The sequence below is a fragment of the Falco punctatus genome, assembly GCF_963210335.1.
Source record: "Falco punctatus genome assembly, chromosome: 1".
NCBI classification, from domain to species: Eukaryota; Metazoa; Chordata; class Aves; order Falconiformes; family Falconidae; genus Falco; species Falco punctatus.
In genome coordinates, this window is record NC_137580.1 from 51,412,386 (window position 1) to 51,435,458 (window position 23,073).

The 23,073-nt window shown below is 39.2% G+C and overlaps 1 protein-coding gene across 1 annotated transcript in view; it reads left to right on the forward strand.

Moving 5' to 3' along the window:
* The window catches only part of EVC2 (EvC ciliary complex subunit 2), a gene marked incomplete at its 5' end in the record, with an annotated part of 80,216 nt that overhangs the window by 39,282 nt on the left and 17,861 nt on the right, over nt 1–23,073 (forward strand). The window contains 6 exon segments of the mRNA XM_080373387.1: nt 1,091–1,330; nt 3,373–3,548; nt 9,887–10,046; nt 12,216–12,677; nt 16,135–16,335; nt 17,881–18,003. Of these exon segments, the coding sequence (XP_080229513.1) occupies nt 1,091–1,330; nt 3,373–3,548; nt 9,887–10,046; nt 12,216–12,677; nt 16,135–16,335; nt 17,881–18,003 (1,362 nt within the window).

The following is a 23,073-nucleotide window of genomic DNA, read 5'->3' on the forward strand; positions in this document are numbered from 1 at the left end:
TTACGGCCAATCCAGTAGTTGTTGTGATGCCTTTGTCATATACTAATGTCTTGCTGTTTGCTTTCCTGTCTGTGAAAGGACCTGTTTTTGTACTGAGTGTGGAACATAGTTCCAGAGGACATACCAGAGCACTAGGGTTGGCCTCCATTTGTGCACTGGCAGCAGGTACACTGACATCCAAGAACCCGGAGTGAAAAACAGCTGGAGCAATGACCTCCTTCCCCTCCCGGCCAAAACACAGAATGTATATTCCCTGCCTTTTTCATTAATTTGCTGTCTGTGTGTGTCTCTTGGGAATGAGGAATGAGGTGCAGAGGACAGCTGTCCCCAGATAAATAGTATGAAATTTAGAACAAGACCAACATAACTACTGTTGGGTAACTCTGCTGATATAAGAAACATTCATTGATCAGTAGGACATGTATGTTTTGATTTTATGACAAGTTTGCACCTTCTGATATGGAAACTGTGAATATGTAATTCTTACTGGAGAACTATGAAAAAGTATTTATTGCAAAGAAGCTTTTAAATTCATTGTCATTTAATTCTACTGTGTTGTAACTCTAAAATTATGCTCTGGGATTAATTTTTAGAAACCAGTAGGTAAAGTATTCACCAATAATAAGAACTTGTAGAGATTTGTAGTAGAATAGGGTTTTTTGTAATTTGTATTGTTTTTAAAATGTATTCTTATTGTAATTTCATTGTTCTGACTTATATGAGTCTATTCAATTTTAATAGGATTCCAGGATTGATGAAACCTAAGAAACTAATTTCATATATATACTTTGTGTTGAATTTCATGGCATTTTGTGTAATTTATCTTAATGCTTCTAAATTCTAAAAAGGCTTCATAATGCCTTGGAAGTATTATCTGGATTAGCAATTGACAGCTGTACAACCCCTGCCATTCCAAACAGGTGAAAACCATGGGAAGTGTACACTGCTTTAGTATTAGCCTTCGTTCAAACCTGAAATGACAGTGATCAGATTATGCTCAAAATATGTATGAACTGGTAGCAGTGATACTTTAAAATATGTTGAGTACTGAATATCACTTCAGATTTATTTGTTTCTCTCCTCTCTGCAGCCTGCTTTAGAATATAAAAGTCTTTTGGATAGACTTCAGAGACTGGAGCAGGACCACCTGAAGAGGTTGCTTCTGGTAAAGCAGGAGGAATATTTTGCAAAGGCTTATAGACAGCTGGCTGTTACCCAGAGAAAGGAGCTCCATAATATCTTTTTTACACAGATAACAAATGCTACTTTCAAGGCAGAACTGAAGATGGAAGCAGCTAAAACATTAGTGGAAGGTTATTCTAAAATACAGGTAATAAGAATGGACTTACCATCCTAATATAATGACAGAATACAAACCCACAGTAACTTTTGAGGAATGTTACAGGATAAATATTATCACTTTTATAACTAATCTTAGGAGGAATTTTAAAAAGTATAATGCCATCATGCACATCTAGACAACTGTATATTGATGCATGCGCACAGCCTTTTTCTGCAACAGTGAGTTAGATGTATTTGCCACAACGTTATGTGCTTAGTGCTGACTTCTCTTTTTATGGGTAATATTTCCAAAGCACCCAGATGCTTAAAGCTTGTCTTTTACTGCTCAAGGAAGATAAGACCAGTAGCTTGCCTGTTTCATGGAGAAGAAAGAAGTTTGAAAACATGTCTACACCGTACTGTGGGAAATTGTGTAATATAAATCCCCAGTTCTACAGTGCAAGTATATCAAAATATTCACATTTTGGGGCTCCACTTAGCTCCTGAAAGCTCTGTTGGTGCAGCTTTGCCCCTAAGCCCTCCCCCACAGGATGATCTGAGAGCAGATTTGTGCTCATGCAGCAAACATCTGGTGCCAGGTCTAGCCTTGCTGGTGTTAATGGGGCCCTCAGCATGGTATGGAAATGCCAGAGTGCCATTTTCAAAAGTAATTTCAGCCCAAATAAAGGGATTTAAGCAACTAAGAGAATGGTTAGGTACCTGAACCGATTTTATGAATGGTATTTTCTGAAACAAATCAGATGCTGTCTAATGAATGGTAGGTACCTTTTGTAGGCCTGTCTGTATAGGGATTTTCAAAACACTCTAGGCATCAAGTGCTCTTCTTTGCTTCAGAAGATCTACTGAGCCTCTTAATCCAAATATTTAGATGATTGAAATTGCGGTATGTCTGAAGTGCTATGGTTTTGTACTTTGAGGGGTTGAATATCTCTAGCTTATGCAGTACAGTATGTTCAGGACTTTGGTTTCAGGTACATTTTAAGCCTCTTGAAACAGAATAGCTTGAGTTGTTTCTTCAAGGGTGGGTTGTTTTTTTATTCAGTTTGTGTTGAAAGTTAGTTTAAATTCCAGAATTTCTGGGAATCGTTTTTCTGGCTGCTTCATGAAGAACAGTATAATTATTGTGGTCCTGGAGGCTGAGGGCCTGGACGTTAAAAAGCAGTATCTGAAAGTAGGTGTGAAAACATGTAAGGCCCACTCCTAAAAGTGGATGCAGATGTCACTACAGAAGAGCCACATGTGGGCCACTGTCAGAGTTAGATGCAGTACGCACTTGTGCCAAAAGGCAGTTGAGCAGCCAGCAGAAGATAGACCAAGTGGAAGAAGTTTTTTGACAATGTTTTGGCTGCTCAGTCATGGGTCACCTAAGTATCAGACCTTGTCTTGGCTATCTGATGCTAGCAGAATGTCTGCTATAGACCATTGTGCGCCTACCTTCTACCAGACCCTTTTGTAGGTACCTGAACCCTTCCTGTCCCCCACTGTTGGAAGGAGGAACTTCTGAGCCAGCCTGTGTGCAGCAGGCCTGGCTTCCCCATGCTGTGCTGGACAGCTGGAAGACTTACCCTTGGCTTTGAAGTCAATTTAGATACCTTTGAAAATGTTAGCCTTTATTTATTTAATCATACAAGAGATTGTAAAGAAAAATGAAGGGAGGGGCTGGGGGGAAAAATGACATGATACTACTTAGTGCTGTTACTGAACATATGCTGTCTTCAGGTCCCAGTTCAAGAGTGCTTTGAGCAGGAACAGTTCTACTAACACTGGTACATGATCAAATGACCTTTTAACTCAGGGCTCTCGAGAGGTGCACTAACTGTTCAGGAAAGTACACGAAATACTGAGGTATTCAGACCAAAATTTCAATGTAGTATTTGTTGTGTTTTGTTGAAAGAACAAGAATAAATTGATGCATTCATTAGAGTGAAGTTGATACAAGCTTGTTTTTCACTTGTAAGAGCTTTTTAACTTTGCCCTGTTAATGAACACATTTGGTCTGATACCCACAGGTATTAGCTGAAGTTAACACTACATCTAATTGAATATATTTGTTCATATTCTTTCCTGTAGGGAGACATTGAAGAGCTAATGGATTTTTTGCAAGCTAGCAAGAAATATCACCTGAATAGAAGATTTGCTTACAGAGAATATCTTATAAGTAAGATACAGTTAAGGGATTCTCGAGCCTCTGCTCTTATAAATGCAGCAACAGCCCAGATATCAAGTCTCATTAATAAGATGGAAAGGTAAATACCTAAATTGTTTTCTTGGCAGCCACTTGGCTACATTATCTCACAGACAATAGAATACTCTTCAAAAGTCCTTTAGTCTGTGTTACCTAGCAGGAAAGCTAAATGAAACTGTTATATTTTAAGTTAATTCTGAGAAAATATTTTAACTGATTTTGTTAGTTAATATCCCAGCAGACACTAAGGTGAGGCTTTGTTGTCTGTATCTGCTATTTTTGTGTCCACTCTATACAGCACCTTTTTATAATTCTGAGTTCAGTGGGAGTCAGGCTCATGTAAGAGTCTCGATGTCTTTATAAGTCCATTGTTTGTGTTAGTCCTCAGTAATGTGAAAAGTGCTATCAAAGTCCATTGCAACATGTACCAGTTAAAACCTTTTGTCTGGGTTCTTTATGCATGAATATCTGGATTTAACAGAAAAGAACAATTGTGATTCACTAGTGATTGAATGTGTTTGAGGAGCTGGAAGTACAGTCTCAAGCTGGAAAGCATGAATATTTTCTAAAGAAAAGTTGACTATAAATAATGTAGCAAGGGAAGATCTTGACTAGCAGAGAACACACCTGTTGCAAGGCATATTAACAACTAAAGATCAGGTGAAGTAAGAAGTAGACCTGGAAATGGACTGTTGAAATACCCTCATGTAGTTTATCTGGGTATTGTATGAGATCCAAGCTGATTCAAGTACTCTTATGTGAGGGTACATAGTCAAGGTGGAGAGAGAGAATGGTGACTTACCAGAGACATAGTTTCTTAAAATTATGTGGTAATGGGGAGCACTGAGAGACTCCTGTTGCTGCTAACCAGAGAACTGTGGCATATCTTAGTTTGGCATACAAACATTACTGAGGAGCATGCCAGTGCAGTGAAATACGTTAGTGGGAAGGAAAACAACCTGGCACTGTTGCTGCTAATCCTGTGCATGCAGCTTGATTTATATATTTTAGACGTCTATATTTTTGTGGTCACTGACATGTGGAGCATGCATTAAAAGAACAAGTATAAATACCAGTCTTTACATTGTGGTTTTTCTTTCATAGTATTGACTTAAATTTATTTAATATTGGGAAGCAGGAAGTCTGTTAAAAGATTGCATCTGTTGAAACTCAACAAATTTGTTGATGCCATGATAAAGTCATTTACTTTTTTTTTTTAAAAAAAAAACAACACTTTTCCTTGCTCTTCTTTTTGATCTTCTTGCGTGCTGTCTGGTTGGAATGGTACCTGAAGTTTAAGCTCAAGATTTGTTGGTCAGAGAGAGGTTCTCCCAGTATGCTTGAGCAGCTTTGCCTGTTTTGTTAACCTCTTCAGCTGTACGGCTCAAAAATAAATGTCTTGGCATAGGAAATATAATTCAGATGTCTTTTACAGAAGAGTTCCCTTGCATCAGTTCACACCTCTCTTTGAAACTGGATTATGAGACATTTTTTGGGATGTTTACAGAGATTTTGTGGTTATGTGAAAAGCCTTTGTGAGAAACTCACCTGTATGATGACTGCATCCATGGCTTAAATCATTGCAGTGAACAACTGGGACTTCTCAAGCTGGAAAAACAGGTCCCAATCACTGTTTAATGCCTTTTATGCAGCCAACAGTTACAAAACAGATCAACTACAAAACAGAGGGAAATGTGTAGTATTACTAATCCACGACCTCATGGATCTCACCCCCTGCCCCCAGAGTACTTCCGAAAAACTTCCCAAACCAACAAGCATCATTACCAAGATGAAAAAATAATGTTTCAAGCACTCGTCTATTAAACTTGTCAAGTATGCAATGGTCATAGTACTCTGCAGACAAAGGAAATGTGCCCATACTTGGAGATGGCATGTGTAGAGAAGCCAGCCCTTCTGACTTTCTAGGACTAGAACTAGTTACTTTCCTGTAACTTTCCACATGTGCTGCACCAGGAATACCTTGGATGAAAAAGTTGTCCAAACTCTTTATGTTTTTATTAATTCTTTACATGTTGAGATTATAAGACTCCAGAATGTAGTGTCTCAGATTATTTTCTAGTTTGTTTTGAGGGGTTTTTCTACAAGCAAACTGAAATATCCTAGTATAAACCGTGAGAAAGTTATAATCTATGCTAGGTAGGCTTGTATTTCAGTTTCTAACTGTAAATACTCCCCAAATCACTTTATAAATTGGAGCATTAAAATTTGAGCAGCAAGAGAAGTCTGGTGTGAATGGCTGGTACTTAAAATTTGTATCCATAACATCCACTTATTTTTCACTTTAACATTGAATCTACTTGTCTAAGTATAGATACAGGTCTGTCGTAATCTGTTGTGTCCAGCTTCAATAACGTGCCTTAAACTTACCAGTATAAATGGAATTATTTTAAAATGCAGAACTGTTTGTATGGAGAAGAGAAGCTAAGAAAAGGTGAGGTGTAGTTTAGATATATCACAGACAAACAGATTCAGGGATACATAAACTAGCAGATAAATGATGAGGGGAGAGGTCTCTTAAAAATGAACTTTAATAGGATGCTTAATATTTATCAGATAGCAAGACAGTTTCAAATTAACATGAAAAAGATTCTGTGTGGCCAGAAGTAAATGTTCAAAAAAGCAAAATAAACTCAAACCAATTCTAGGAAGGGTTGTGAACATTTTAAATTAAATAGAGCAGCCAGTTTTCAAGCTGGGCTTTCTAAATATAGTATTTAAATAAAATGTCCCTTTTGTCAGGACTGACTGTGGTACTCAGTGTCTTTTGGAAATCAAGTCTGTGGACTGCAGTGCCAAAAGGCAGGAAAGCAAGTTTTAAGATATAATCCATAATGGCAGATTTCAGGAATGTCTACCTAAGGTTCTTTGTTTTCCCTTAAAGAATAACGGGCAAAAGGGCAATACTTGAGGCAGTATTTATCATGGGTTGTTCCCGCTATCAACAGAGGCACGAGATTCTTGATGTTTTTGAACTACAGCACCAGTAACATGTTGCATTGTTCTTTTGCGAGTATCTGCTTGTTCACAAGAAGTTTCCTTCCTTCTTTTGGTCTCTTAAAACAATCCAGTTCTTGTGACAACTCAAGCTCCTTCATAAATGTCTCCCAAAATTTTAGTTTTTATAAGACCTCAAGTATTTCTTGCGTACTGTGCTTTTAAAGTGGCCACTTGACTCTCTTAAAAGATTGAAGTGAAACTCTTGTTGGTCTCATTCTTCTGAGTAATCTTCATTTATATGGACCTTGTTATAAGCAAAGTAGTTTTCCAAACAGTGTCCTGCTGGCCTTTTCAGGAAGCTGGTGTTGGGTAGCAAATGCCTCCAGCAGTAATATATCAATATAAAGTTTTCTAATAATCTCTTAAAACCTTTTCTGCTTGTAGCATGTTGCTATGTAGGGCATTTATTACCCTGAATTATTTACATAAATTCTGATCTGGACATCAGCAAGATGCCAGTTCAGCAGGTGAAATCCTGAAGTGGCTGGAGTAGCATGGGCACAGTCTTGCAGGTTCCCTCTGTATAGGTTCTGTACAGTGTTGCATTTCGACCTCCATGTATCTCCAGGCCGATACAACTTCTCTGCTTCTTACCTGTCTGCCTTTTGCTTTAGTGATGCTCATACCTTCTCTAGTTTTCATAAAACAATCTTCCTTTCCTGGGGTCCAGCATCCTTTAGATAGTTCTCTTGTAGCATCAAATACAAACTACTACTTTTTTAGTGCCCTCGCTCCATATTTTCTCCTAAATTTGCTGGCTTTCATTCAGTACAGAGAAGTCAAGGTCTGCCTCTGATTGACCTATGATGCTGCTGCTGTTGGCCACACACTTGGTGTCTGTACCTTGGTGCTCACTGCACTTGGAAGGATCTCCCTGGAAACATCCTTGCTGTTACTGCAGTATTCTCCTTAATTAAAATTCTCCTTGTTCAAAGATGTTAAACATGTGCCTGCATATTTCTTCAGTGATTAGGTGTCTGGTGTGCTTAAACAAAGCAGTTTATCACACAGTCTATACTGTTGCATCTTTCTTTTCTCCCCTTATTTTGTACTTCAGTTCAGAGTCCTTTGGGAACAGGACATCTTTTAATTCTAATACTGGTGGGGTTTTTTTTATACTGTATTTATATGAAAGCAGAAATTAAGGTCTCCTGCTGGGATTGAGCCTTCTAGGAATTACCATAATACCAATTAATATCAATTGCCACAGAAACTCAAATAGACTTCTCTGGTGGTAGGCGTTTTGCCCATTAGTTTTTTTATCTGGAATTCCAAATAAATAAATAGATAGGTTTTATGATACTGCATCACCTACAGTTTGAGCTCTGGGCATAGTGGATCCTTAAATAAACTAACAATCTGAAACTGGAATAATGTAGACTTCTTTTTTTCCCTTTTTTTTTTTTTTTGTTTTTGTTCTTCCCCATCCTAGGAATAGGTAGGTATGTATCATCTTCCAGTCATGCTATGTTGCATGGCTTTTCTTAAACTTTTTTTTTGCTGGGTGGTTCCAGCACATCTATCTTTTTCTATTGCACACCGTTTTCACTCCTCTGGACAGAGGTTTTAATTGGATGCAGCAAGCCTGGGTTTATTTCCTCAGTACAAGACGGGATGAAGGTGTTAAAAATAGTATCTTGGTTATTATCTTGCCTTGTGTCCTCACTGCAATAACTCTTCCTTTTATTTGCTGATCTTTTGCCTTGAGTTTGATCAAAAAGCAAGGAGAGACTTAGAGTTACCAAATACGGGCTGGAAACTTGGGGCTGTTAGGTTTTTTTGACATAACACTGAAATTTAACATTGATTGCTTTCAAGACAAAAATTACATGGTCAACAGATACAAGAATGATGCTTGGTGGGTTGCTCTCAAGGTACTGAGAAGTACTTTAATCTTCTTTGCAGAAGATTAAAGTGCAACAGATAGATATTGGAAAAGCTCTGCAGAAGGAGATGTGCTCTGGTTGACATAACTCTGTGATTATAGCAGATCTGAGTTTCTACCCAGCATGCTCATTATGCAGGGGATGAAGTGTGGTGGCTTGCTCAGATGCTTGTGCATGCTTGAGCAGTAGATGGAGAGGTGTGAACTGTGAAATCTGGCCACCATGGTTACAGTGTAGGGGCTGCTAATACATCAGTCTTCTGTTCTATTTCTTTTAGCTTTTATTTTGAGGATTATCTTTGGAATGAAGCTGTTACAGTATCACCAAATCCTGATAAACCAGAATGAGACTGGCCTTTCTGGAGAAGAGCTTGCAACATTTAGCTGCTGCTCTGGTTTATGAGTTGTGCCAGGTATCATGCTGAAACAGGGACTTGGAAGCCCTGGATTTGTCTGAATCCAGGCTCTGTGTGTAATGTTCATGTTTTCTAAAAAATGGGGATTTGAAAAATAAACCAGATGGTGTTTGGATAACATCTAGATTTAGGTCAGGAATTGGTGCTTCCTACTCAGAGTTCCGTGTTGACCTTTGCAACCCCATGTTTTGGAAGTCCACTGTGCTTAATATTAGAATGTATAACTCACAAGTGCCCAGCAGCCTGGTCTGTATTAAGATGTTCTTTTTCTGTTCTGTTGTATGAGAGAGATTTGGGGAATTTCTGGTGTAAATATAATAGCAGGTAACTTTTTTAATTCAATTTAAGTTTGTGGAGAGGGAGGGGTTTTTGACTTTTGCAGGCATGGCTGGGATCTTGCTTACCCTTTGAAATACTGTAGTAACTGGAGGTAGATCGTAGTCTTGAACTTTGATTTGAAATCACTGTGGGCTTAAGACTGAGAAGTTGCTCTGTTACATTATTGTATTTCATATTAGTTTAAAATCTTTATAATTCTTTTGATGATAAAAATTTAATAGGAAAACTGAATATAAATCTTCTAAGAGGTATGATTGTTTTGTATCTTTAAAATAATTTTTAATTGTTTTTACTTGATTAGATTACATCCTTTCAAGAGAAAATTGTTTCTAATGAGGCAATTGAGTTATAAAAGACATCTAGAATTGCATTCCAGGGGCATTAAATGAAAAATGTAAATATTATGAATAATATATAAGGTTTAAAATATCTCATTTGAATATTGCTTACATTAATAACTGATACGTAATCAGTTTTGTATTTGCCTTCCCTTCCTTCCTTCTTCCTGTTCCTTCGTACACCTTCACTCTACCTTCAAAAACTGCTTCAATTCTACACTCATCTCTCAGATTTTCTTTCTATTATCCAATTGTTTATTTGATCCCTCTCAGGTATCGCTCTTAAAGAAAAAGATTACTCTTTGTGTCTACTTTGTTGAGGCTTATTATGGTACTAATTGCCTCAAATACCCTTTTGCTCTTAAGAACTTGGGATAACAAACTTCAAACACTATTATTACAGAGCAGGTCATCTACCTGAAAGTCATTTGAGAATGCTGCTGGACCGAGCTGAGGCTGAAATTAATTCTGTTAAACAGAAATTCGATCATGATTTAAAACAAGAAAAGCAAAAGCTTCACCAGAAACTCATTACCAAACGAAGGCGGGAAATGCTGCAAAAGGTAATTATTTTCAGTATATTTATTTTCACAGGGCTTATCATGAATTAAAATAAAGGAATTAATTGGAAAATAAAGTGTAGTTCTTACGACAGGTCAACACTGCCAGGAGCACAGATGGAAAATAAGTGTATTTTGGGTTTAGCTATGTATTGCCATGTGCTGTATTAATTGTGTTGTAGTTAATAGCTGTTCTTCTAGAAGAACCTGCAAGAAAGTAACATAACTGGAGAAATTTGTGAAGACCCTTGGCTTAGTCTAACCTGTCCTAGGAAGTTATGACAAGACTCTGTAATGTGCAGAAAGGCAAACACCAACTGAGGTTCTGGAATCAGTGAGGGACATGGCACAGATCTGCGACAGTTGTTTTCTATGGGTTTCTGGGCTATGTGTGACTTGTATTACTTATACAGCACAGTTAAAATTCAGCTACAAAACTGTTTAAAAGATGCTGTACCTGTGGTTGCTTGTGTGAGGACTCGTGTCACCTCACCTCAGCCATCTAAAAATCAAGACTAACTTCAGGAGATCCAAATCATCTCATAATGGAAGATGATTTGCAAGTGATCTGAGGTAAATGGGAGTTGTTATCCAAATGTCCCTATCTTTCTCGGCCTAAAGGATTAAGAAGAAACTTATCTTGGATTAGGTGATATTTTTTTAGATGACCAAAGTTAGCTGAGATTGATTTTATTTTTTCCAGAATATGTGTTTCAGTGTTTTCTGCTCTTTAATAGGTATCAGTGCAATGACAGCTAGCAGGTATAATGATGGAGACTTCATTTCATAGAATCATTTACATGGAAAAGACCTTTAAGATCATCAAATCCAACCATTAACCTAGTACTGTCAAGTCCACCACTAAACATGTCCCAAGCCCCACATCTGCACATCTTTTTAAACACCTCCAGGGATGGTGTTTCCACCTCCTCTCTGGGCAGCCTGTTCCAATGCTTGACCACCTTTTTGGTGAAGAATTTTTTTCCTAATATCCAGTCTAAACCTCTGCTGGCACAATTTGAGGCCACTTCCTCTTGTCCTATCACTTGTTATTTGGGAGAAGAGACTGACCTCCACCTGCCTGTTACTGCCTTTCAGGTAGTTGTAGACAGCAACGCAGTCCCGTCCCCAAGCCTTCTTTTCTCCAGGCTCAACAACCCCGGTTTCCTCAGTTGCTCCTCAGAAAACTTTTTCTCTGGACTCTCCTTCAGCTTTGTTGTCCTTCTCTGGACATGTTCCATCACTGCAATGTCTGTCTTGTTGTGCGGGGCCCAAAACTGAACACAGTATTTGAGGTACAGCCTCATCAGTGCTGAGTACAGGGGGATGATCACTGCCTTTGTCCTGCTGGCCATACTATTTGGCGTACCAGCCAAAATACTGTTGACCTTCTTGGCCATCTGGGCACACTGCCAGCTCATGTTCAGCCAGCTGTCAAATAGCACCCCCAGGGCCTTTTCCTCTAGGAAGATTTCCAGCTACTGTTCCCCAAGCCTGTAGCATTGCGTGGGGTTGTTGTGACCCAAGTTCAGGCCCTGTTGCTTCTCCTTGTTGAGCGTCATAGAGTTGGCCTTTACCCATCAATTGAGCTGATCCAGATCCCTTTGCAGAGCCTTCCTGTCCTTGGGCAGATCAACACTGCCCGCCATCTTGGTGCTGTCTGAACACTGTTGTGGTTGTTCTCAGCATAGGTAGCTTTGATTTAGTTTTCAAATTACATTGCTGCATGCTGCAGGATGGGGAAAATAAAATTAAAAAAATAAACAGCATCCCCCCACCCACCCCTACCCCCCACACCATTATTTGATCCAGATTGACCTCTGGAATGCTCCCAGATTGTTGTAATTCAGCCAGCTGGGTTTATGTCAGACCACAAGATCGTGCATTTATTTAGGTGTTAGCCCTTCTATGTAGGAACAATCCAAATTATCACAGACCTGCATTAGCCCTTCTATCTAACAATAATCTGAATTATCACAGGCTTTTTAGATGTACGCAAAGTCATCATATTAAGGACTAGGTAAGTCTTTGGACACTGGAAAGCAATTTCGAGAACACTGAAAAACAAAAGTTTGAAATTTTGTGTTGCTATGAAATACGTATTTAAAGAGCTTGAATTTGAGATGTTCCTTCTCTTAACTTTGTTCCTCCTTTTGGCAAATGGATCAGCAGAAAGAGCACTGGAAGGAGCAGCTGTCACTTGGAGACCCCTTCAAAAGTACTAAAGAGGTCACTCACTACCTGAGCCACTGGAAAAATCTTCTGAGGGATCACACCATTGAATTTGAAGAACTTACTGAAAAACTTGACAATGAAGCCAGTGAAGAGCTGAAAGAGCTTCTGTTTAGTCTAACAGAGAAAGCTGTTGAAGAGCTTAAACGTGTTCAGTGTGGAGTATTTGTGCAAGAACTGGTCAGGCTCAATGTGCCAAAGATGTTCCTGTTAGAAGCTGTGGAGGAGCATAAAAAAGAGATGGTTGTTAAACATGAACAGCTTGAAAGGGAAGAGCATGACAAGAGTGTGGCTGCTGATGAGCTGCTTCAGCTCACCACACAGAAGCTAAGCCAAGAACTGGAAGCGAGCATTTTGGAACAAAAAAAAATAAGGAGCTGGGAACAATCAGTATTCATGCAAGTATCTCTCTGCACCCTTTTCTTGGTTATTATTGCAAGTAGAGATGAACTAAGAATTTTCAGACCTGTCCAGGTCTAATTCTAAATGACCACAATCAGTACTCTGTCGGGCCCTTGGGAATTGATTAATTGTTTATTTGTTGGTTTGTTTTGTTGGGTTTGGGGTTTTTTTGTGATCACTCAGCACCTGCAGCACTGGTGGGTGAGCATTGCGGTAGAAATTCCAGGAAACATTGGTTGTGAAACCAAAAATGTGGAGTGGTATTTTTATACTCTGTTTACTCCATGTCAGGTTTTACGTGCACATCTTTCATTGTTATCCTCGGTCTGTTCTCAGAAGTCTGGCACTTTGGAAGTGTCATTTAGTATGTCAGGCCTGATTGGCCCCATGTCCAATCTCAGTATATTACTCCGAGCCACAAGTCAAGCCTTACTCATTGAGTTTGTTTTAGGCTCTGCCATAGTATTTCCAAATACTCCATAAATACACAGCACAGTAGCCTGCCTCTCCAGCTGATGGGCTCCATGCATCAGACATGGCTGACCTGGCCTGCTGAAGTGCCCATGGCACTGAGGCCTTTAGCCATAGGAGGCATCACAGCACAGGCAATGTTACAGAGTTGGCCCCAGGTGTGCCTTAATGGCTACTGCTGCCTGCTGTGACGTGACCCTAGGGAGGTGGGAAGGCAGGTGTTGGCCTTGCCACCATTGTGAGACCTTGTGCAGGGAGAGGCCGTGGCTGCAGATGGGAGTCGTCATGCGTAGTGCCTCTCAGACTGGGCGGCAATGTCCCTGAGAAATAATCACTGTTCCCTAGCAGTTCTTCAATGCTTTTAAGTCTTTTTATGCCTAGTTGTTGTATTACCTGAATATTTACAATACTACATTTCCTATACAATGTCTAGTTTAAGGACAGATATTGTTAGAGACATGGGAACATGAAAAAAATAGTCTGTTGTCAAAACTGTAGTTTTAGGGGAAGCAACTGGAACAGACAAACCCGAGGCTTTCTGCCCATGGAACAAATACACTAGGCATGAGAGATGGAACAGGGGGGAGCATTAGTCATGGTTTCTCCTTCATACCTTTATACAACAAAATAGATTTGCATCGGCTGTTTTGTTGAGACAGTATCTTTTAAGTTTGCCTGCTGCATGGTGTAAAACCGTATAACAGGAATATAGAAAGAAACCTTGCCCATCATGTTTGCTTTATTCAAGAAAAAAATATCCATGTGTGTCTTTTCATTCTAATTGCAAGGACTTTGTATTTTATTCATAATTTTAAATTCTTTTCTGTAAGCCATTGCAATGTATTTTCTAGCTTGTCTTATCTCTTATTTACATTGTTGAGAGCAGACCTGCAGGATCAGGGAAGTAGATTGTACAACCCAGCAGATCTTTCCTGTTTCTGACTTACAATTCTGTGATAATTGTGTTCCAGCCTGCAGAGTTGCCTGTTGTGTTTGTTTGATGCTGTCTTTATTTACTGCAACAGTAAGCGTTTATATATTTTCCAGTATTTTACTGGAAAAGAATACAAAAAAATGCATCATTTATACAATTGTCCTCTCAGAAGCCCCTTAAAATCTGTCACTGTCTTTGTTCAGTCCACTGTCTGTTTTGATATTTTGATGACATATGCCATCTTCCATGTTTACATTCTCATCTGCTATCTAGTTTTCACAAGTAATTATTTTGAATGATAGCTTTTCATTTTTCTTGCTTATCAAAGAGACCATGAGTTAGTCCAAAATGTTTGTGAAGGTCTTTTATGCTTAAAGTCCTTTATAAACATAGACATGATAAAACTGGGTTTTGGTGTAGTGTATTTACTTACATATTTCTGTATATATGGATATATACATGCTGCATGATCCTTCTGCAGTGCCTTCCTGCCCTCAGTCACTCATCAGCACTCTTGCCCAGATTGATGCCATCTGCAAACTGACTGAGGGTGCACTCGATCCCCTTGTCCGCATCATTGATAAAGACATATAACAGCAATGACCGCAGTACTGAGCCCTGGGGAACACCAGCTGGCTGTAACTCCATTCACCACCACTCTTTGGACTTGGCCGTCCAGCCAGTTTTTACCCAGCATAGAGTCCGCCCATCTGAGCCATGAGCAGCCAGTTTCTCGAGGAGAATGCTGTGGGGGACGGTGTCAAAGGCTTTAAGAAGGTCCAGGTAGACAACATTCACAGCCTTTCCCTCATCCGCTAAGTGGGTCATCTTGTCGTAGAAGGAGATCAGGTTCATTAAAGCAGGACCTGCCTTTCATATGCCCACGCTGGCTGGGCCTGATCCCCAGGTTATCCTACACGTGCTGCGTGATGGCGCTCAGGATGACTTGCTCCATAACGTCCCCTGGCACTGAGGTCAGGCTGACAGGCCTGTAGTTCCCTGGATCCTCCTTATGGCCCACCTTGTAGATGGGTGTCGTGTTTGCTAACCTCCAGTCTTCTGGGACCCCCTTGGGTTAGCCATGACTGTTGGTAAATGGTGGAGAGTGGCTTGGTGAGCACTTCAGCTGGCTCCCTCAGTCCGCTTGGGTGGATCCCGTCTGGACCCATAGGTTTGTGCACATCTAAGTGGAGCAGCAGGTCACTAACCATTTTCTTCTGGACTTTGGGGACATCTTTCTGCTTCTCTTCACTGTCTTCCAGCTCGGGGGGCTCAGTACCCAGAGGGTAGCTGGTCTTACTATAAAAGACTGAGGCAAAGAAGGCATCAATTATCTCAACCTTTTCATCATCCAAGTAGATGAATGTAGTCTAAGGTTAGTCAGCTTCAGCTTGATCTGAGGATCAGTTCCCAGATTTCTGTGTTAAGAACTTTCCTTCTACAAAATGGGAACTTTAAGTGATTCAAATTACTGCTAAATAATATTCAGTGTTGTTCAGCGTGCTTAAAGCTTTTTTAGAAAGAACTGCTGGAACGGTTGTGACTTGGTGATGGGAGGGTTTGTCATATGAGTTTGTTATAAAGAGAGACTTCTTCATTTTGTGTTTTTCCCCCTCTCAGTTTTGTGTTTTTTCCCCTCTCAGTAGCTGTGACTGCTAAGTGCTGGGAAATGTCACAGGGAGGCTTTACGAGTTGCTTTAATCTCAGTTTCCACCCTAAGTTCAGGTATTGTATTGTCTGAAGAGGCGGAAGGATTCTGTGTTAGGGAATGCGCTCAAAATTAGTTATTTATTTTTAAAATATTCAAAACCTGTTTCCCCTTGAAAATGGAGTTTTGTAGTCCAGAAGTTCTGTATGCAGAAATTTAAATATGCTCAAGGATATTTTGAACATGTTGAGCAGTCCTGTGTGGAATCATTAACTGATGTATGAATAAGACAAAAAAAGAACGATCATGGTCATGTGAAGTATTTGTGTCCTGTTTCTTACATTTTATACAATATTGCCTATATCAGTGAACAGCAAATGGCTTTTGTTTTTTTTAACAGGCAGCTTCTAAGTTTACCCCTGTCACTATCAGAAGAGGAATTGCTTAGGATGAGGCAAGAGTTGCACTGCTGCTTCTCTCAGGTGGACAACAGCTTGGCTTGGCCCAAGATAAGAGCAAGAACATTGCTTCAGGCTTTCAAGGTGGAACACAAGGATGCAGAGATGCTGAAAGTCGATCAGAATTTAGCAATGACCAATAAACAGGTGGGAACAATGCGAGATCAGTGTGGAGTTGTGCAAGGGGTTCATGGGTGTATATGCAGGTTGTTGGCTTTGGCTGCAGATAGGGGTCCAAGGCTTCTTCAGAGGTGCAACAGTGGTGCACACTTCTCCTGTCTGTGTGGGTCAGCAGACCTTAAAGATAATTGTTTGGGCAACAGTTGGGTAAATACATTTTTTTCCACATATACTCTGCATATTTCTGCTGCTTGTGTATCCTCCGGCTTTCCCAAGAAGGCAGAGTTATAAAGAAGCAGTTGGGTGGCCAAAAGGGGCTGCATCTCTGAGGAAGGAGAGTCCACCGAAACACTAAAATTTGGTGCTGAGCATGGCTCTGAATATTAGGAACAAGTTGGGTCCTTTACAGCCTCTATTAAGATTTCTTTGGCAGCCCCTGCCCATTACTAAATTTGACACTAAATCAAGGAAAGATGTAGGGAGTTTCTGTAGGAGAATGTCCTCCCTTGTCTTCTCCATTTAGAAAAGTAAAGTTCCTGAATTAGCTGGTCTTTCTTAGCAAGAATTTGGGCTTGCTTTCTGTTTCTTCTTTCCAAAAGAGCTGGGCCTGTACAGAGGGTTGGGTTTTGTCTTTGTTTGTGGGTTTTTTTTTTTCTAAATCTAAATACATAGATGAGGAGGCATACTTACTTAGAGACACACTCCCAACAAGAGGTCTGTCTGTCTGTCAAATCTAGCACTTCTTTTAAAAGAACTCTGTGAAGGTTGAAGAATTCCTTCTGTAAAATGTAAAACCTGTGGAATCATAAATTATTTTCAGTTCTTAAATGGCGGGGGGAGGAACAGTGTTTTCTGTATGAATTGTATGTGATACCATCATGAAAAGGACTTTGCCTTGCTTTGTTTTGGTTTGGTTGTATGTTCTAAATGTGTAAACTAACTTGGGTTAATTGTGCTAGGAATTAACCTAGTTCAAAACCATACTAATTTCTAAAGTATTATGGAAGGGAAATGACTTTGCAGAGCCTTATAGTTGAACAGATGTTATCATTTCCCCAAGAGTACCTTATACTTAGTTGATATTCTTGTAAAGAAATATAAAGGTCAAGAATAATTTGATTACATGGAACAGTGCCCCTTAATACTATCATGGTTCATTTGTGATTCATATACTGTGTCTTGAAAACAATGTAGTTCTTAAATTAATATTCTTTGTTCATTTTTAACCATGCTTAGGAGACAATGTATCAGTTGAAATCTTCTCTTATTATGACTGCTAAAGCTTGCTTAAAATCAAATTTATGTGCTAACAGTTCTCATGGAAAGGAGGAATATATAAATCTACTTGAAATAAATTTAGAAGAAATTTCCAACTTTGTCTGAATGTCTGAAAGGAATCTTCAGAATGAATAGGCAGCACCTTTGTTTCAGAAATGTTTTCTCAGTGAAAGTCATCCTTGCCTAGTGTTTCATTAATCGGTGGATCTGCCAATAATAGCAGGTACTAATCTTAATGTTAGCATCCTCATGTGCCTCTTATAAATGAAGCATTTTGTGCTCATCTTTTTACAGCAGCATTCTAAAATGAAAAAAACAGGATCCAGGAATAGAAATAAGATAGATAGTTTGAAGAAATCTTTACAAGACAAAATTTGCATTTATGAAGACTCAGTGAAAGATGAAATTTTGAATAAGGTAAGTGGAAACTTTCTGTACGGAGGTCAAACCCTAGGTCTTTAGTAATTAAGGAATGATAGTTTTCTATCTATATGAATAAGAATCAGATAAAAAAGGTATAAGGTGTAGTGTCACAATGCATCTCTCTACTCTTGCCTGCTTTTATCAGGACGTTGTATTTCAAGCTTAATAGTTTTGGCTTTGTTTTAATTTTTGCGCCTTAGTTACCGAACTGATTTTGTGTCTCACCTTTTTTTCTTCCGGTGGTTCTGGGTCTTGACATATGCATGATTGCAAGACTCCCTTATATCCTGTGGTTTTCTTAGTAAGGTTTTCAAAATACTGAAGGCTCTTCACTGTGTACTTTGGCTGAGCAAGATTTAGTTCTTGGATGTCTCCTAATGTTACTGAAAACCCAGAAATGGGTTCTTACATCCAGAGATAACTGGATAGGGGCTGAGTTTATTTGTATGGAACTTACTGAAAGGGAGCCATGATTCTGGTGGATATCTTTTAAAAGACTCACAGCCCCAGTCTGAAGTTAATCCTTAAAGTGAGCGGGGCCAATGCCAGTACGGGGGTTTGGAGGCTTCTTTCTTCTCTGCTAGCAGGAGTTCCATCATACCGTTTTGTGTTCTTTAACTTTTCTCCCCTTCTCTTTCCCACTTGTAAAATATGGGTAATACTACTTTTGTGTATAAGAAGAACATTACAATGATAATTGTGTTAGAGATATGTGGTGCACTGCTATAAGAACTATGCAGAAGAAGCAGGTGTCATTGGTAGTTAAAATTGGTAGATAAAAAATAGTTTCACAAATGATTGCAATATCAGTGTTAGGAAAAATCTGGACAAAAATCTGGGTTTGTACCTCTTTCCTATGTTTTCTACACTTGTATCCTGAGGAATGGAAAATACTGTCTCAATGTGTTCATTCAGAAATAATTCCACTCTTATGTGAGAGCAACACATTGTGGTTGTAGATGATAAAAATAAATGTTTATCAGGTCTATCACCCAGTCATTGAAAGTGAGAGCAAGTGACTGGGCAAGAATGCAGCAAGTGGGTATGTTGTGGCACTCTTTAATAATTTAGTAACTCATACAAGAATGCCTTAATCCTTTAATAGAGGCATTTAAGCTTTGGCTTCAATACCTAATGCCCTGACCTCCAAAATTTAGGTTGGTTTTTTTCTGTCTTTTTGTACCATTACTTCAGAGTACAGTGGAGCATGGGCTAAGCCCATATGTTACAAGAAGTACTGAATACTCGTTTGGTATGAATATTGCCTTATGTTTTTGTTAGAGTCTTATTTTATAATTTGAAAGCTGGCTTCTCTAAGCCTCATTGTTTCAGTTTCTTATGTGCCATCTGGCATACCTGTTGTTGTCCTAGTTGTATGTTGGAACAGTAGTTATAAAAAGCCAAATGCTTTGGGCTTTTCCCAATAAGGAAATGAAAATATTGTTAAGGAAATTTGTTAGTTCACATGGTATCGTTAGGATACAGGAGTACTGCAGTAAACCTTATGTTGATCACAGAAGTATAGTTTCTTTCTTTTGGCTGTTGCAGTCTGCTACCTCCTTCCTCTTTTAGAATCTTAACACTTCTAAATTCTGTATTAATGTGAACACTTTTATCATCTCACTCAAAATTTACCATCTGACTTCTACACAGCCAATTCAAGGCAGGGAAAAAGGACTATGGAGCAATACAGCTCTGCTATATTTCTCACACCTTCTGTCATAGTTTAACCCCAGCCAGCAGCCAAGCACCACACAGCTGCTTGCTCACTCCCCTCTTAGCCAGAGGGATGGGGAGGAGAATCAGAAACGAACGTGAAACTCAAGGGTTGACGTAAGAACAATTTAATAGGTAAAGCAAAAGCCGCTCATGCAAGTAAAGCAAAACAAGGAATTCATTCACTGCTTTTCATGGGCAGGCAGGTGTTCAGCCATCTCCAGGAAAGCAGGCCTCCAGCACGTGTAACAGTTACTTGGGAAGACAAATGCCATAATGCCGGATGTTCCTCACCTTCATTCTTCTTCCCCCAGTTTATACACTCAGCATGACATCATATGGTATGGAATATCCCTTTGGCCAGTTTGGGTCAGCTGTCCTGGCTTTGTCCACTCCCAATTTCTTAAGCCACTCCAGCCTTCTCACTCACAGGGCCTGAGAAACTGAAAAGTCCTTGATTTAGTATAAGCATTACCCAGCAACAACTAAAACCATCAGCGTGCCATCAACATTGTTCTCACACCAAATCCAGAACACAGCACTGCACCAGCTACTAAGAAGAAAATTAACTGTATCCCTGCTGAAACCAGGACACCTTCACGGCTGCAGACTTCACACAGTCCCATGGGTTCTGTCTGGCTAGAGGATGGCCATAAAGTGGTTTCCAGCTAATGTTTATGAAAGCAGCAGTGGGATGTATTTTGTAGTACTGTAAAAAAGGCATGACAGAGACAAACAACTCATAGACAGGAGGTAGTGAGCTGGGAGGCCACAGCAAGGAGTTTGAAGCCTAGTTTGGAGCACCTGAGAGTATCATTGACCTCGCTGTGAAAATCTTCAAAAGCAGACCGTACATGCTTCTTTAGCGTTTCATAGCTGGTTTGAGCTGCCTTGTCCCTGAAGAAGTAGCTGTTCATTTCTAGAATAGCAGTTACCAGTCTCAGAGGAAAAACAGTGGTAAAAGTAATGATATTTTTTATCCCTACTGGGCCTAAAAAAACCCATTGCATGAAAAATGCCTTTGGAGTTGCAGGTAATCAGGTACATTTTCAGATTATTCCCTTGATTTGTAATACTTAGGACCAAGACAACACTAGTTAGCAATTAGCCTGAACTAAATATGGAATTTAGAAGTCAGTGCTTTCAAGTAATGGACTAATAGTGCATTTACAGCATTGGTAATTCTTTGTGTACTTTGGATGTTTCAGGTGGAATCAGCAGCAAACATTCAGACCTACAGTGGTGGATTCATCATAACCAAAGTAGATTGACACTCTGTTGATGTTGTGTCAAACAGTACAGTGTCAAGCAGTGCTTTACAGTACTCTGTTTGGTATAATAAAAGGCTTCAAGAATTGCCAGTGGATATTAATTTGTAACTAGTTCATAATTTAGTTGATCCAACTTCTACCGAAATCACCTTCTGTGTCACACTGAAGTCAGATCTACTTGCAAGCTTTGGTTTTCACAAATGTGAAATATTTGTTTGCAGAGTTGTGATTTTGGAGCTGATGAGGCAGAAAGGAACTTAGGCAGCTAGGGATAGATATTAGTACCAGTTGAGTAATGCAATATTTTGGTTGGTTAAGAACAGTTTATTTATTGTATAGTGTTGAGTAGATGCTGAATGATAAAGCTGAAGATCATTGCACAGAACCATAGAACAGTTTGGGTTGGAAGGGACCTTTAAAGGTTATATAGTCCAACCTCCCTGCAGTGAGCAAGGACATCTTCAACTAGATTAGAACCCCATCCAATCTGACCTTGAATGTTTCCAGTGGTGAGGTGTCTGCCACCTCTCTGGGAAACATGTTCTAGTGTTTCATCACGCTTATTGTAATTTTTTTTCCTTGTATCTAGTCTAAATCTACCCTTTTAAAGTTAAAAGCCATTATCCCTTGTCCTATTGCAACAGGCCTTGCTAAAAAATTTGACCCTATGTTTCTTATAAGCCCCCTTTAAGTATTGACAGGCTGTAATAAGGTCTCCCTGGAGCCTTCTCTTCTCCAGGCTGAACAACTCCAGCTCTCAGTCTTCACAGGAAGGGTGTGTTCCATCCCTTGTATTTGGGCATGCTTACTGTATGGCTTTGTATTTAGTAATATGCAAATAGTATCTTATTTTGCAGTCTTGACCATAAATTATATGATTCATGGAATATACGGAACATATCGTATAAATGCCCTGTTATTTGAAGGGGTTGACAAAAGTTTGTTTCTGTTATCATTGGCACCTCTTTTGCCTTTGAATTCAACTGCAATTAAAAAATACATTCTTCTGTCTCCTTATAAGTGAACTTGAGTTGTCAAACTGCATTTCCATCCTTATTCATTATTCATGGGTTCAAAGTTACACTAAAGGTGATCAGTCATTTACTCATTCATCTATTCATTATTCATTCATCCATCCCCATATTTCATATATGTATAATTAATTCAAAATCCTTGTGTCTGAAACTGAGCCTTCTGTGAAGAAAGAAGCAAACCTGAAATTGTTGTGTACACACACTTGTCAAAATATTTCTGTATAATTTTTTTATCTGCGTTTTTAAAGGTTTACAGCACATCTTGTTCCTAAACCACAAAGGCAACCTTCAGGTATTGCTTACTAATTTTGTGTTGTAAAAAAAAAATAATACCTCAAGCATATATTTTCCCCTTTTGGAGTTATTGTTAACATGTGTGTATTCTGGCAGGCAGTATCTTAGGCATCTATGTAAAAGCTGGAAGAAAAGAAAAACAAGTTCCTCAGTGTGTGCATGTTGTCATAACTCATTCAAGCTAGTAGTGTTGTAACTATTTCTGTTAGTTAAGGAGTTGCCCTAATACACTGAATAGGGGGCATCACATAGACTGAAGTGTTAGTCCTTTTGAAAATGGACTAGTCAGGTAAGTCTGCTTGATTTCCCACCCCCCACCATTCCTTGAGTAGCTGCTATTGTAATGAAAATCGTAATATAAATCATTCGGTCTATTGCAACAAAACGTTGATTGCTCTCATTCATATTCATTTTCCTCCTTTTAAGTAAACTTAAAACTCAACATTGCCAAAGTTTTGAAAGGTGACTTGTGGCTTTAGTTGTCCAACCTGGTTCATTTCTAACATATGTTGTCCTTTAAAGTGTTATCTGCTGTAGCAATGCATCTCCCCGAAGACCTTGCTAAGCAGCAGCTGTTGTTAGTGCAGTATTAAGTAGCTGTCTGAATCGGATAGAAATTCCTTGCCTTCCCTTAGAAGCTGTTTCTTCTGGTGTTTGTTAGCATGTCTGGTTTATTGTTCAGGATTCACTTCCATTCCATTCTCTCCTTTAAGAATCCTCTAAGAGTGCAAGAACTTTCACTGCTGAAA